Source organism: Sylvia atricapilla, chromosome 2 (assembly GCF_009819655.1).
Source record: "Sylvia atricapilla isolate bSylAtr1 chromosome 2, bSylAtr1.pri, whole genome shotgun sequence".
Taxonomy (NCBI): Eukaryota; Metazoa; Chordata; class Aves; order Passeriformes; family Sylviidae; genus Sylvia; species Sylvia atricapilla.
The window spans coordinates 95389521-95404020 of NC_089141.1; the positions used below are offsets into that span (position 1 = coordinate 95389521).

The following is a 14500-nucleotide window of genomic DNA, read 5'->3' on the forward strand; positions in this document are numbered from 1 at the left end:
ACAAACTGACATTGCTCTGTAATGATCTGCCTTAATAGTTGTCCAATCATTGCTTAACACCTTTGTATCAAACTATTAGCTCAAGAAGCTGATTTATTTCAATTAGTCAGTCAATATTTTTCAGTATTGTTTCTGCTGATCCTGAATGTCTAACCTTCCTGAGACTTCCCTGAGTAACCCAGGAAGTTAGGCTTCATGTTATTTTTGCATTAACCTTTCACCTGCCTTTAGTTTTTATTATTATTATCATTTAAATTTTTTTAAACAATAGCTGAAACTGAACTGTGTTGGAAAAGCAAGGTGGAAACAGTCAAGAAAGTTCAGCCAAAGTGAATGTGAGCAGGATTTAAAGCCCAGCCCTAGTCATATGCTCGAGAAGAAATGGGCAATTACTTTGGCTCAAGGGGCTTCCACCATGCCATCAGTACACTGCTGTAAACAGCTTCCAGCACGACCAGACAAATCACATTACTTCTGCTTCTGATAAGAAGTCAAAAGCTTAGAGTAGACATGGTCATCATTGTTTCTTATCTTTCAACCAATCTGGGGAATTGTTTGGACGTAGGTAACTAGGTATACAAAAAGAGGTGTATCTGAGAAGGAAAATGGATTTAATGTCTCTTCATTCAGCACATGATGGCATAAAACACAGTACTCCTCAGAGAAGGGATTATTGATTCTACTTGTTCTCTTTTATTATGAGCACTCAGAGCATGGAAGTGTCTTATGCAAATGTTATTTCTTAATGCACCTGCCCCAGCAGCCACACTCCTGTTAGGTAAGTGCACATAAAGTTCAGAATGAATCCATACAAAAAATAGTTTTTCTTGAACTTAGTGTGAACAGGAATTTTTGTTCTGAAGGGTTTGTGGATCCTGTGCTGGGTTCAATTTTTTTTTTTTTAAATAAAGCCTTTCAGCTTCTAGATAAAACCACACCAAAATTCATATACACAAACTAAAAGAAGACTATGTCAGTGAGCGTCTAAACAGGAAATATTTTTGCTTAACTCAGAGTCTGCTGTCATTAATGCTTTACCATACTGTAAAGGCTGGAAATCATGGTGCCTCAGAAATCCTTGAACTGTAATTCTGCGTATGGAATATAATGCTGAGCAAGACAAGCAAGGCAACACATTTAAAAACCCAACATATGAATAGTCCATTTATTTCAACAAAAGACTCATCTACCATATGGAAGTTACATGAGAGATTAAAATAAAATTAATGAAAATCAATCATAAGTAACAAATATCTTTGCAGAGATACACTCCTGCTGAAAAAGGTTCAAGCCTTTATACCTGTTTACGTGTCTCCTAGAAGGCAAATGAAGACATAAACCATATCTCTCTGTCTCACACTGTCTCTCTCACAGTGCCACAAGTTACAGGAAATGACATCAAGCCATTGAACACAAACCTAATTCCAGAGTACACAATGATTCACACATTGACGTGGTTTTCTGAGTATGGACAATGTGAAAAGTTAGATCCAGGAGAAGTTAGATCCAACTCTGCAGATAAAAACTACCAGCCCTGGTAGATGGGAGAGCTTCTGGTTAATCTCTCGTCACTGCTGGTGTTACCTTCAGACAACATGCTTATGGCCTCATCAGTCTGCTGGCTGTCAGTTGTCGAGATCTTCTTGGAATCATGGATGTTGCTTTGGTAGTTCACTGGTGCAGGATAGGCATTTTCCCCCGCTGTTGATGAGGACAGAGATTCCCAGGGTATTTCTCTTTTTCGCCATTTCAGGTCCACCCTCCATCCTGTCCAGCCATAGAAAGCTAATGTGAAGAGAAAGCCCTGCATGGGATTAAGAACTCCCTAGGAAAGAAAAGTGCAACAGGAGTTACACCAGCAAGGAAGGCTTCATCCTCAACTCCAGTAAAATGGTTTGCATGTATTAAAAACTTTCCTTTCACTGAATGATAGTTGATTTTAAAATATGCTATTTGCATGCAAATAAAAATTTCGCCATCACAGATACAAACAAGTAAGAGAAAAACACCATGACCTGTTTTCCAAAATTCTGAGGCCAAAACAGTAAGCAGTAAGCATGAAATGATTTTCTAGCATGAGGTTTAGCCAGTCAATCCCTTGGTGTGTTTTTAACTTTCCCCACAAGCTCTGGACTTTTTTATTCATAAAAGCACATATATTTTTCATTATAAGCCAAGTCAAATATACGAGAGGAGACACTAGCACAGACAGTCAAGCTTTAAAAATAGCAGGAATTGATCTGTCTGGAATTGCTTCAGATTCTTGAGCCAGTGAAAATGTCCATCAAAGTGGGATGGAAAAATGGGGAGAGGCACTGAGAAAGAAAATCCCAAGCGATCGCCAAAAAATTTGTGTCTGTTCCCAGTGCCATGAGAGGCTTAACCAATTAATGGCTTTTGATGCTTCTATTTTCTCATAGGAAAAGAAGGAAATTATTTTTACAGCCAATTTAAAACATAGGTCAGTCCCCAGACTTGACCTCTTGCTCTCCAGGTAAGCAAGAGCAAGGTCCCTGTCACATGAATATGTTCAACTCCTTGTCAGAGAAGGAAGAGGCTGTATCACATCAGTTGCATCACTTAATCCTTCAATACCAAACTGCTCAAATGCTTAATTACACAAATCATGCTCAGGCCTTACACCAACTTAACAACTCCAGGATAAATTCTCCAGGAAAATGAACCTGCACTGTCACTTTTGAAAAAAATCCCTTGTCAAGTATTCTAATAGTAGAAAAGAGGCTACAGTAAGAGACCAGCATCTCACAGCTAATTTTTGGTGCCTTGCGTGAATGATTTTTCACCTATTTGTTCCCAAATAATGATCCAAATGTCATGACATAAGGTGCAATCATTCTTTATAATAATAAAAACAAAATCACCCTAGTTGCAAACAGAGAATTTCCATGAAATGCCCATTTAATTGGGAAACCTTCAGGAACTGTGAGCTAAAACTTGCAGCTTGCATTACGGCAGTTCAGCAAGGTTAGACTAGAAAGCTATGTTATCTGTTCTGGATCTTAAAATGGGTAGTGATCTCTCACAGAGAGAATGCAAAGTCCATTAAATGGGAGAAAAAGTTGGCCTCTAGGCTATTTTTGGCAAAGATTACATGTGAAAAGCACTCCCATTGACTGCTCATTCCTTTCTCCTACACACTGCTTTTCTTCCTTGATTTTCAGAGTGTTTATATCCCTCAAAATCATAAACCCCACACTATACTGGCATTGTTCCACCAGTGTTACAACAGTGATTTCTAAGACTAAGCAATGTCACAGCTGACGCACCATTATGATCCAGGTGATCAGTGCAGCAGTTCTGATGTTTTTCAGGGGCATTTCGTTGATATCTGGCTGCATTTCGAGATAGAACAAAAGGGTCTCGTTGATGATATTGGATGACCAGCTATGGGAGGAGCAAAGAAGAAAAGGACAGTTATATATGGATGTGCATGTAAAATATGCTTTACCTTCAAATTATAGAAAATAAAATCACTCTAAGGACAGTAAGATCTTTAAATAGAAGCATTAAAGGTATAAAAGGCCTCTAGGATGATCAAGTCTAAGATGGTTGGATTTCTTGTTAAATCTCAATCTGAAGGTCTATGAAATCATGATCAAGGACCAGACACCTACCTACTCACCCACGCTTAGACAATATAAATCAATATAAGAAAAAAAACTCTGATAATTTTAATTTGCTGCAGAACAGTAAATTGAAGAATAAAACCGAGATAGAAGGAAGTGTGATCCATAATGGGAATATCATGCATGCTGACTTCTTTCACTCATGCCTTAGAAGAGTTGTGCTCACAGCAAGGAACACAAATATATGCACATGTTGTTGTAAAAGGCTGCAGGATTTTCAGCTGGAGTTAGAATTTCAGGCTGAGATTAAAAACTTCCAAAATGTTCATTAAAAAACACCAAAAAGCAACACAAAAGATGACTTTTGAAACCTTGAAAATGCTAACAATTATTTTGAATAAAGGTAATATCTGTTTCCAAACAATCAAGCCTCGTTCATTGAAAGAGACTGAGTATGTTCTACACCAAATGGAGATTACAGCAAATGGCTGTAAGTTCCTATGACATCTAAACAGTGAGAGCAGCATTTCTTTATTGTTGTACTGCAGGTTCAGAGAAGAAACCATCAGAATTTACATCATACTTTCTAAGGGGTTCTATGCCTGTCGTTTGCACAATTATATTTTATCGCCATGTAAAACCTCCTGCTCTCCCCTCCCAAATCTGTAGGCATTTCTTCTATCCTATGTTGCCCCAACCTGCTGTCTTTGACTAAAGCATTCCATATTTGACTTCTGGGATGGAAGGAAATCTTCCCTATGTTTCTGAGATGCAACTGCCTCAGTCTTTCCCTCCAGTAACCTTTGAGAAAGTTTTTGGAATCCAGAGCTTATGTTTTATAAGAGCAAAATCCTAAACCAGAGCTGTGATTTTATTTTTTATTAGGAAAGCCCAGAATGAGACAGAATGGAAATAAACAAATGTCCCCACAATGTCCATGGGAAATTGCCTTTTCCTTTCATGCTTGTTCCCAGATAATCAAGCTGGCCTCCATCCCTTAGGTTGCAATGCACTTCTGTGGTGCCTCTGGGCTCTTTCTTTCCACAGCCCTGGGAGCTTGGCTGAATCTCTGCTCCTTATTATTTCAGCAATTTCCAGGAAGCCATGCTGCAGGATCCTTCTCTGCTGTCTCTCACTCCCTCCTCTGCTGGCTACCCCACCCTTCACATTGGAAACTTCACTTCCAAGCCAAGAGGACTGTTATTCCCCCAAAAAAGACAATAATTTCCTTTCAGAGTACTCCAGTAGACAGCAGCCAAGAGAAGATAAAAGAGGCAGCCTTTCTCCCTGCTCAGCCTTTTAAAGCAATGTAACATGCGTTAATACACCTGTGTATAAAGAAGTGCGATGTAGAGACTGCAAAGTTTGGCCTTCTCATTTCACTGCTCCAGAACCATTTCTTCTTGTCCCACTCTTCTCCTCCCTCTCTCTTTTCTTCCCTATGCATAAGTACTATTTTCACGGGGGAAGATAGAATAGTTTTTAAAAAGGATTAAATAATAAGAGGTCTCATACACAATCATATGGAGTTTTCTTTTCTGGTATTTCCTTATTTTCCAGTCAACATCTATGTTTTTCTCAGACACTTGAAAACTGCAGAGCACCAAGGTGGTTGCATTGTATCATCATAGTCAGAGCCATGATGCCAGACTTAGAAGCATATTTTTGTAGGTCCTCAGTCATGTGTTTGGTGCCAAGAGGCTCTGAGAAATGTTGATTACAGAAAGCCATCTATCATCCCACAGAGCTGGGAGTCTGCTGTACCAGACAGCTTCAGTCAATGTCCAACCTATTGGGAATTTTTTGCTATTGTTTCTTGTTGCTTTTGCTTTTCTGTTGATTAAACATTTTATCATTTCCTCACAGCCTTGTGATGTTACAGGAGTGATTCAGCTCCTTTGTGAACTAGTTTAGAGCTGCTTCTTCCTTAGATACCTTCCCTTCCAAGCATAAAGACAAACAAATGAAGCAATCCATTGGTCTTGAAGGCACTTGAAAACAAAATAATGCACCTCTTACCAAATAACAAATACCAGCATAATTTTGAAAAAGCGCATCTGGATCTCTGTCCCTAGACGTCTTTCATTCTCTGTGTAAATCCCTTGTCTCCCTTTCAGTAAGGAGGCAACTGGAAAATATACAATTATGTTCATTAATATATGCACATCTTGTTAGTTTAGGCACAAAAATTTCAGAAGATAGAGGCCTGAAAGAGGGAACAAAGGGAAGGATGGATTTGCCTCCAGCAGCTGTTCAGAAGCTGGAAGGACCATTTTCAAGGAATGTCATATATAGCCTAATACTAAAGGAAAATAATTACACACAGCTGGATTCCTAAAATGATGAAAGACATCCCACTAATTTTATTTATTTCAATCCCACTGAAAGTATGAAATTGTATGGTCAACATAATTCTATTTTATAACAAAATACAGCATGTACCTTCTATATATAATGTGTGATATGATTATATACTTATTATGTAATGTTTAAATAGAATCTTCTATCCTATTATGCACATTGGTTTTTCATTGTGTCATTAATGGAGCACTAGTTACACCTCTAAAACTTGAAAATGGATTGTCAGCAAAAAAATTTATGCCACATGCTGCTCAGTATCACAAGGAATATATAAATGCAAAAACAAATATACAAAGAACAGCTCTTTATGGGAAAAACTTTTTAAAAGAAAAATTGCTCCTTTGAAAATGAGTATGGCTGAGGGACAGAGGATGTATGGGATAAAGATTGAACTAAGAATACTTGATTTTCTCCAGCTTTTTTATATAATCAATGTGTAGATAAATTCAGGTACTGCAAACATCTAGCAATGATCATATTACATGCAAAGAATGCATTGAATCCGTGGCTCTTTTTCAGTCTCTCTTCTTCCAAGTAGTGGATAATAAATTGAACTAGAATGTCAAGATCCCATCTGAGTTGTGTACAATTCCCATTTGTTTCATAACCTCAGAATCAGAAGTGACAAAATTCTAATCACATTTTATTACATTTTTTGCTCTAGGGCTGCCAAGAAGTTAAATCAACCCTCAGATCTCACCAACCAGAATAAGTTACATTCCAAAGTCGAGGTTGGTACCAAAACTACAGTAGAGTTAAGCATCCAGTGTACATTGCCTCAAAAGCTTTAAATCAAGTAACATGAAAAATGTTTGCCCATCTGCATTTAGAGGTTAATAAGAGAATAGATTGTGTGTCACCAGAGTGTGTCTCTAGGGCAAATTCCCCATCAAAATGGTGTATTCATTTCAATAGGCAACTGCTTCCCACCCTTTGCTACACCTTTATAATTTAACAAGGAGCTGCCACACATCACTGAGTACAAAGCCATGACTTTCTACAGTATTATGTTGCTAAATAACACAGACTGATTGATGCTAGCCGTTAGGAACATACCTGCTGATACTGTCCTCCTAAACAGGATTGGGTTGGCCACAAGCACTAGCAGGAGTGGGGCATAGGTTGTGATGTAATGTGGGATTGCATGTTCCAAGCCATTTTCACAGCTGAGAAGAAATCATTAAAAGATTATGCATTTTTTTCCCCACAGCTCACTTTTCTGGCTATTCTAGCTATGTCACTTTTAACTTATAAGAAAAAAAAAAAAAAAAAAAAAAAAAGGAATGAAGCAAACAGATGCAAAATTTTAGTTCATAGACTTTACCTTCATATGGGACATAAAGTTGATTTTAAACATGCACTGTCTGTGGATTTTTCTCAAATTGAAAGGCAAGTTAAAACCAGGAATGGGAGGAGGTTGGCTCACAGCAGAAGCTGTATCACAGCATGGCCAAGTGCCTGTATTACCTGGCATGTTTCCTCAGGGCCCCTTGAAGCCCAGGCAGGTATTTCGAGCACAATCACTGACTCAGTGGGACGTCCTTGGCAAAGATCAAGATGCTCAACTTTTGAATGCCTCTCTCTAAAGCTGACCAAAAGACATTCAAATGACCAGAGAGTGCCATGGCTCCCCAGTCTGTTTCCAGAGCCTGCTTACCTGGAGAGAGAAGGGTAGTAAAGCAGAGCAATGCCCTCCACGCAGAGCATCACCGCAAGGCCCCACGTCATCATGTGGTACAGCACAATCGTACTGCAAGCACCAAACACAACAGGCACAATTAAAGATGTAAAACCACACACTTCCCACATTGCAAGGTAAAAATAGGGCCCTCACCGACAAAGAGCTTTACAGACAGGAAATGGTGCAGAGAAACGCTGGCAGTACATTAAACTAAGGAAAGCAGGGGGAGGGGGGCGGGGCAGAAAAAAAATGTGCCAAAGTTATTCAGGCTTGCACATGGAAGTTCTGTCCTCTCCAGGCTGCAGAGTGGAGGGAACAAGACTTCTGCCCTACCCTTCTTATTGAGAAGGAACCCTTGCATCTTTCATTTCTCCTGCAGAGAGCAAGTAAGCAGATTAAAATTTAAGAATGGAGCTGAACAGTCAAACAAACCATCCTTTTGTGATTTGAAGAAAATTATGTTTAACTTTCAGAGCTGAATACTGCTCTTGTCTTAGGGAGATTCATATCTGTGTTTGTAGAAAGTCTTTGGGTGTTTACTCTGATCTCAGAACCAGGCCCAAATACACATGATTTTTTTTGATTAACAGGGATGGGGGAAGGAGACAGGTCCCAGCTGTTTGATTACAACTATGGGACTTTACAAAATCAGGTTTATCCTCAACAGTCTAAAGTTAACTCAAAAAGCCTCATTTTGGTTACACCTTCGGAAGAACTATATCCTTAGTACCTCACTGCTCTGTATCATGTGGGAACAGTCACATAATTCCACTTCTAGCAGTAGCAATTGAAGGTTATTTTGCTCTTCTAACAATCAACTTAAAAGCATCTATTTTTTTCTGTCTGGCATTAAAGCATGGTACTTTCCAAAGGGTTTAGGTTCCCGTTTCATAGGCATTGCAGAAAAATTTATGACGATATATGATAAATAATTTTTTTTCTTCTGAGATACTTTAAAATTATAATCAGAAGAGCAATAATGACCACACTCTCTGAAAATGGATAAAATAAAAAATCAGAAAGAAAGGCAAAAAAGGGAGTTAACTATATGAAATTAACTGCATGAATTTCATCACTTTCCCCCTCCAAACTTTCCACTTTCAGGATAACATTATTTTTTTCTGCAAGAATCAATTTCAGATGCAGGGTAGGGACAAAAATAGTCATCTCATTGCCATAAAGTTTATAGCCCACAATTTCCTCCATATTTTTCCAAAGGTTAAATGAATTCAGTTACATTTAAATTCAAGTCAGACAAAAATAAGTATCTGATCATTGCTCTGGCAACTTAAGCACTTAGAACACCACTCATCCCTATCATTACCTGGGAACTATATGAGCATCAGATGGCTGCACAAGACCCACTTATACTCTTAGGCAGCTGCAAACAGAGACATACAGTGTTGGAGGGGGAAAAAAAAACCCAATTCAAAGCTTTAGCTCTGGTACCTCAGTCCAGCTGATCTTCTCACCACCAAGTAAGAATCAACAGCATAGCAGAACAACCACCAGAAGCCAGCACTATATAACAGCTGGATCCACATCTAGAGGGGAAAGAAGTGCCAAATGTCACAGCTGCTTCTCCAGTACCACTAAGGCAGGGAAGAGACTCAAACCTTTGGCCTGGTGATTTGTTCTTTAAATGTGTATATATTCCAGATGAGATTATGAAGTAAGAAATCTTACTCAAAATCACAGGAACAGCATTGTTGTAGCCTATGGGTCAAGTTGAAGGTAAATTGAACAGCATTTGCTTTCATAGCTTATTTTCTGATTTAGAAAACCTGTCATTTACCTCTCTATTCCTAACCTGAACATGGTAAGTGAAGCCCAAAGAAATTTATAGCAAGGATGTTTTAATTTTAGGTTAAAATTTCAGTTGTTTCTCAGTAGCTGAGGCACAAAAATATATCTGAGGTCAGTCATAACCACAGTGTGCCTATGCATTTGTGGGCTCTGCATGTGCTGGTGTTTTCTCCATACACAAGATGGTTATCAAGAAAAAAACCTCATTAATCAGAAAATCACTCACCATCTGAAGTGAACTGAGTGATTTCTCCAGCAAAAATCCAAAGGAAACAGGTCCAAGTCAAGCTAAATTCCACGGCATTCTTGAGCTGACCCTATGCATTTTTCCCATGAGCTTATATAAGAAAAGTGACCTTTCTTTGCCACTGTATATAAATTCCACATTTCTTCCCCATAGGAGATAGCTCTTTGTGATAGTCTGGGAGTGTGTTAATATTCATGTTATCTTCCCTCCAAGCTGTCTTTCAGTTCTTATCTGAATATCCTTTATCACAGCTCCATGGTAGCATCATCTTACATCTGGAAATCAACATACTTGTTACTAAGCCAAAGGTTGGTGAATAGAGATCTAGCACTCCTTCCTCCAAAAGGCAAATCAAGCTGGGAAATATTTCCTTTCACCATGGGTGTAGACCCTACCTCTAGTAATTTGTGGCATGAATTATTCAGTATTTAATTCAAACACCATGACATTTTCTTAGTGCACAGGAGCAGAAAATGAAATCCCAGTCTTCTTTCTAACACACTTTACCCATAGCACTCAGCATGCAACTTCACCATCACATTTACATATTTGCTGCTGTTGAAAAATGCACAAGTTACTACCCATACACACACATGTACGAAAATAGACTGCAGTGTCTTTCCAGAAAATCCAACACAGACAAAAGTGTCTCCAAAAGTAATATAAATCAGATGCACTTAAACCCTAAAGCTTCATACGATATCTTACTTTTTAGCAAAATGACACATCTTGCTGTTGCGCCTGAAAGGGTACCCCTCTGCAAACCATTCAAGGGAAATGTCTAAAAGTTTCACTGTTTGGAGTTTATATAGGCTTGTGGTTAAGAGAATTAAAACAATAGTACTAAAAGAAAAATAAAATAGAATCAGAAACATTTTATTAACTCACATGAGAATACATTAGGGGAAATTAGTAGAAGAAGGGTTATTTTTCATTCCAATATAGTTGAATCTAAATTTAAAATTACTCAAATTACAGCATTTTCCTGGAGCACAAGTAAGGAAAAATAAAAATTGTGGTAGACCGCTATGCTGCTCACCATCTAACCTGAAATTCAAATGAAAAAATAAACAGTCTGCATACTGTCATGTTCAAAAATACACTTCTATGTGTTATAAGCCAGAAAGTGAAACATGAGGAGGAATGGGTTTTGAGTAGGATGTTTTTGGTGCAAGATACTGAGATTGCTGGTTCTTTCTCAAAGAAAAAAACAACAACATTTGCATCTGCATAAAGATGTGTGATAGAATTGAGAATTGATAGATGTATACAATTTATATTTGTGTCATGGCACAAAGCTATCCTGTCTGAAACTGCTTTTATATAGGCATATAAAGCACAGTGAGTTCAATTTGGCATATATTGCTTTACTTTAAAACTACTGGAGCTGAATAATTTTCTTTGCATGCAACCTATCCCTTTCTACACTGTAAACTCTGAATTGCAAAGCTAATACTGCTATTGCTCATGCATTAATTCACTGAGGACCCCACATTCCTATTACATCCGGGTAAATTGATGATTTGTCTTACTTGCCGTTCTGGATGTTTTGGTAAAAATTGTGACCTTTATTCTTGTACAATAAGTTCAAGTTACACTACCCAGTATTTTGATTGTAAAATTTAGAACTGGGAGTTTCAATCTGTACTTTCAGAATGCATTTATATTTTCTGATTCTTGCATTTTAATCCAGAAGATACTTAATTAGACTTGGCCAGATTGCAGTCCTTGAGATGCAGCCCAGCAATCTGAGCTGAAGTCCCGCATGGCAGGGACAGACCTTCTGCGAGCAGATTTGTGGCTTTGGATATATTTATCATGTTGTCCCTCTGTGTCTGAAACGCACACTCTCATGCCACAAAAGCTAATTTGAGCTACCCAAGCTGCTGGTTTCAGGGGGTCCCTGGTGCCACCACCCAGGCTACAGTCTCTGACAGAGAAGATGGACAGATAACCTCGCGCTGCCAGTGCGACGGAGCCACTGGGGCACTGGTGGTGCTGTGCCAGCACGAACCCAGACAATGGTGCACAGCCCTTTCGGGGTTGCGGATATCCTTTTGGTCCCACGTCCCTGACCGAGCGTTCTCCGCTGTCCCGGCACTCCTGCGAGCGGTGGGCACCGCAGAACCTGGGATCGGTCTGCCCCGCACCCTCGCCCCACACCCCGCGGAGCGGCCGCACGCAGGGAGGCAGGAATGGGCCTGCGGGGCTGTGGCACAGGCCGAAACCACCACAGCCAGGCTCTGCCTCACAGCCACGTTTCCTTTTGGATACAGCAGTTTTCCTTTCAGACTCCCCCTGTGGAGAGATTCTCAACCGGGAGCAGAAGAAAGGGGGGATGATCTCTGTACCTACCGCGCTCCCCACACAGAAAGTGGAAGGCCACACGTCGGTCCCATTCACCACAGAAATGTTAGCTATGAAGCCCGGGAAGCCCAGCCATACACTTGACCTGAAGATCATACCTAAAGAAAAAAAAAAAAAAAAAAAAAAAAAAAAGTATTAATGCTTTGAATCTGTTGGTGTGATTTGAGTCACATGCTTTTCCCTGGCCACATATTTCACATCGCAGCCCAGATTTTGTGCGTCTACAGGAAGGCGACGGCTGCAGAGGAGCACAGCAGGACAACTGTGCTGTGTAAATGTCAGTGTAATCATTCAGGGGGAGTAGCCCCAAGAGTCGGAAGCTGCTGGGACTTGAAACGTTAGATAGATTAGAATCTCATTTAGAGATGCTGTCACACACTTCCCTAACATAAACTGGGTAGCATTTAACATGAAACACTAAGTAACTATTCACCAGCATATATTCATACACTGACATTTGCTTCTCTATAAAATGCCCCATTGCAGAAAAGGTTATTTTTTCACTTCTCTCTGCCTTCATTTTACAAGCAGCTCTTTTCCTCTGTCACAGGACTGAGCAAAGCAGCACTTTTGAATTAGGAAACAACAATGCTCTTTTTAAAAATGAACTTAGAGTTTGTTAGTGAGGTTTTCTGGGTTTGCTTGAAATAAAGCACCAACAGGAAACAGAACAAAATAACCAGGTTTCCCACCAAGAATGAACTGATTTCTACTCACCAAAGTGAGTTTAATACAAAAACAACAATGGATAATTAGTCTGAGTTTACCAATGAAAGAGGAAGAGAGAAAAATAACTTTATCTATTGTTGGCTTCATCTGATTAAAAGGATCTTTTCCAGGTGCATGCACATATGTATTTTCCATATCCCTTTCTTTACTTCCTTTATAATCTTTGGTTTAGTGTTGGTACTTCTTATTAGGTACTGTGAGAGAACCTGGCTGGGTGTGAAAGGGTGAAGACCTGAAACACAAAGTCACACAGACACACAGATACACAGACACACACACAGCCCTCAGCAGTGAGACAAAACAGCACTACTTTTATTACCTAATGTGAGAGGGGAAAATGCTACTGTAGAAACAAACTTGTCCTGTATTTTCATAGCACATGTCATGATAATTTATTCCAAATTTGACAGTAAATGACTGATTGGAAAAATTACCAAATGACTGATGGGACAGCTCAGGACACACTAGTTTCATTTTGAATCATGCATTCTGTTTTAGTCTCCACTGGTTTATTCCTCTAGACTATTAGCCAGGGTCTGGGCAGCAGGTTGTCCTTGATAAGGTAGCTTTACTTAAATTTCAAAAGTCTGTGTCCAGCATGATCTGTGTGTAGCTGCAAGTCAAACTCATTTTCTGTCAGTGTCATGTGTCAGAGAAGCAGCTGGCACATGAGAAAGAGGCACACTTGGTCTGAAAGGATTTGAGGCATAGAGGACCATAGTTTTCAATTGCAGTCCTATGGATTTGCTATATGTTTGATGTCAAATTTATTTTCCAGTGTGCCACTTCACCTCCACTTTCATGCCTTACTCTGAGAATCAGTTGCCATTCTAGATTTTAATTAGTTTTAAAGCAGAGATTTTGGTGTAGATTTGTCAAGATCTTTCATTTTCACAGTTTAACTATTAAACAAGATTTTTCTCCCCAAAGACCCATAATTTCCTGATCTCACTTATTCCAAACCTTCCTGTGAACACAAACAGCATGCTTCCCTCAGAAATCTCTGCTGTCCACTCATCAGCTTCATTTGTCTGTGGTACCTCAGAGCAAAAATAACACGTTATAGCAATGGCAAGGACATCAACCTGGTACTCACCTAAGCCTCCAAGGATGTCACAAATGGAGATAAGGAGAAGGATGGTGGAGGAGGAGGAGGCTTTGGGCACCTTCCGTGGGCTCTGTCCCTTCTTTGGCAGGAGCTGCAGGATGGTCAGTAGCAGGCTGATGGAGGCACTGCCAATGCAGACTCCGCAGAAGACTTTGGGCTGGAAGTCCATCACCAGCTGTGTAGCTGCATCCCGGTTTGGGCAGCAGTATGTTTCTAACCTTGGAGAAGCCATGAAATGCCCGACTAGTGGAGGGGCCCCACGAGCAGAAGAAAATGCAGTTGCTTCACCAAGGCAGCATTCACTTTTCCTTCACCCTCCCCATTAGTCCTCGGTGGTGAGAATCACGCGATTGATGGATCATGTGCTGCTGGTGCTGCTGGAAGTAAATCCCCTAGAGCTGCCTTTCTCAGACTCTCCCCTAGCAAGGAGATCAGATCCGAACAAGAAAACACAGTGTAATCTGAAACATGCCCCATGCTTGCTCAGAGCCATTGGCAACAGTTCACTCACATATTTCTGTTTGCACAGTGTGTGATACAGGAAGACCTAAACTCGTCAGAGCATTGAAGATGGTTTAAAATAAATAAGGATGCAGATACCAAAGTAGAAGCAT

The 14500-nt window shown here is 39.7% G+C and overlaps 1 protein-coding gene across 1 annotated transcript; it reads right to left on the reverse strand.

Moving 5' to 3' along the window:
* Positions 1–1275: 1275 nt before the first annotated feature.
* On the reverse strand, positions 1276–14118 carry GPR143 (G protein-coupled receptor 143). Its single transcript, XM_066339978.1, has 8 exons — positions 13875–14118; positions 12038–12147; positions 9079–9173; positions 7606–7698; positions 7005–7114; positions 5607–5715; positions 3288–3405; positions 1276–1825 (listed from the first exon to the last, which is right to left on the reverse strand). Exons 1-8 carry the CDS (start codon positions 14116–14118, stop codon positions 1526–1528), a joined length of 1179 nt encoding a protein of 392 aa, XP_066196075.1. The 3' UTR covers positions 1276–1525.
* Positions 14119–14500: the final 382 nt, after the last annotated feature.

Bases quoted from the DNA above. Each gene is read 5' to 3' on its own strand.
- GPR143 (XM_066339978.1), bottom strand. From the start codon at position 14,118: ATGGCTTCTCCAAGGTTAGAAACATACTGCTGCCCAAACCGGGATGCA. The intron at 7,699-9,078 runs GTACCAGAGCTA...TGGTGCTTGCAG, and splicing joins AGAAGATCAGCTGGACTGAG to TACGATTGTGCTGTACCACA. The intron at 3,406-5,606 runs GTAAGAGGTGCA...CTCCTCCCATAG, and splicing joins ATGCTGGTATTTGTTATTTG to CTGGTCATCCAATATCATCA.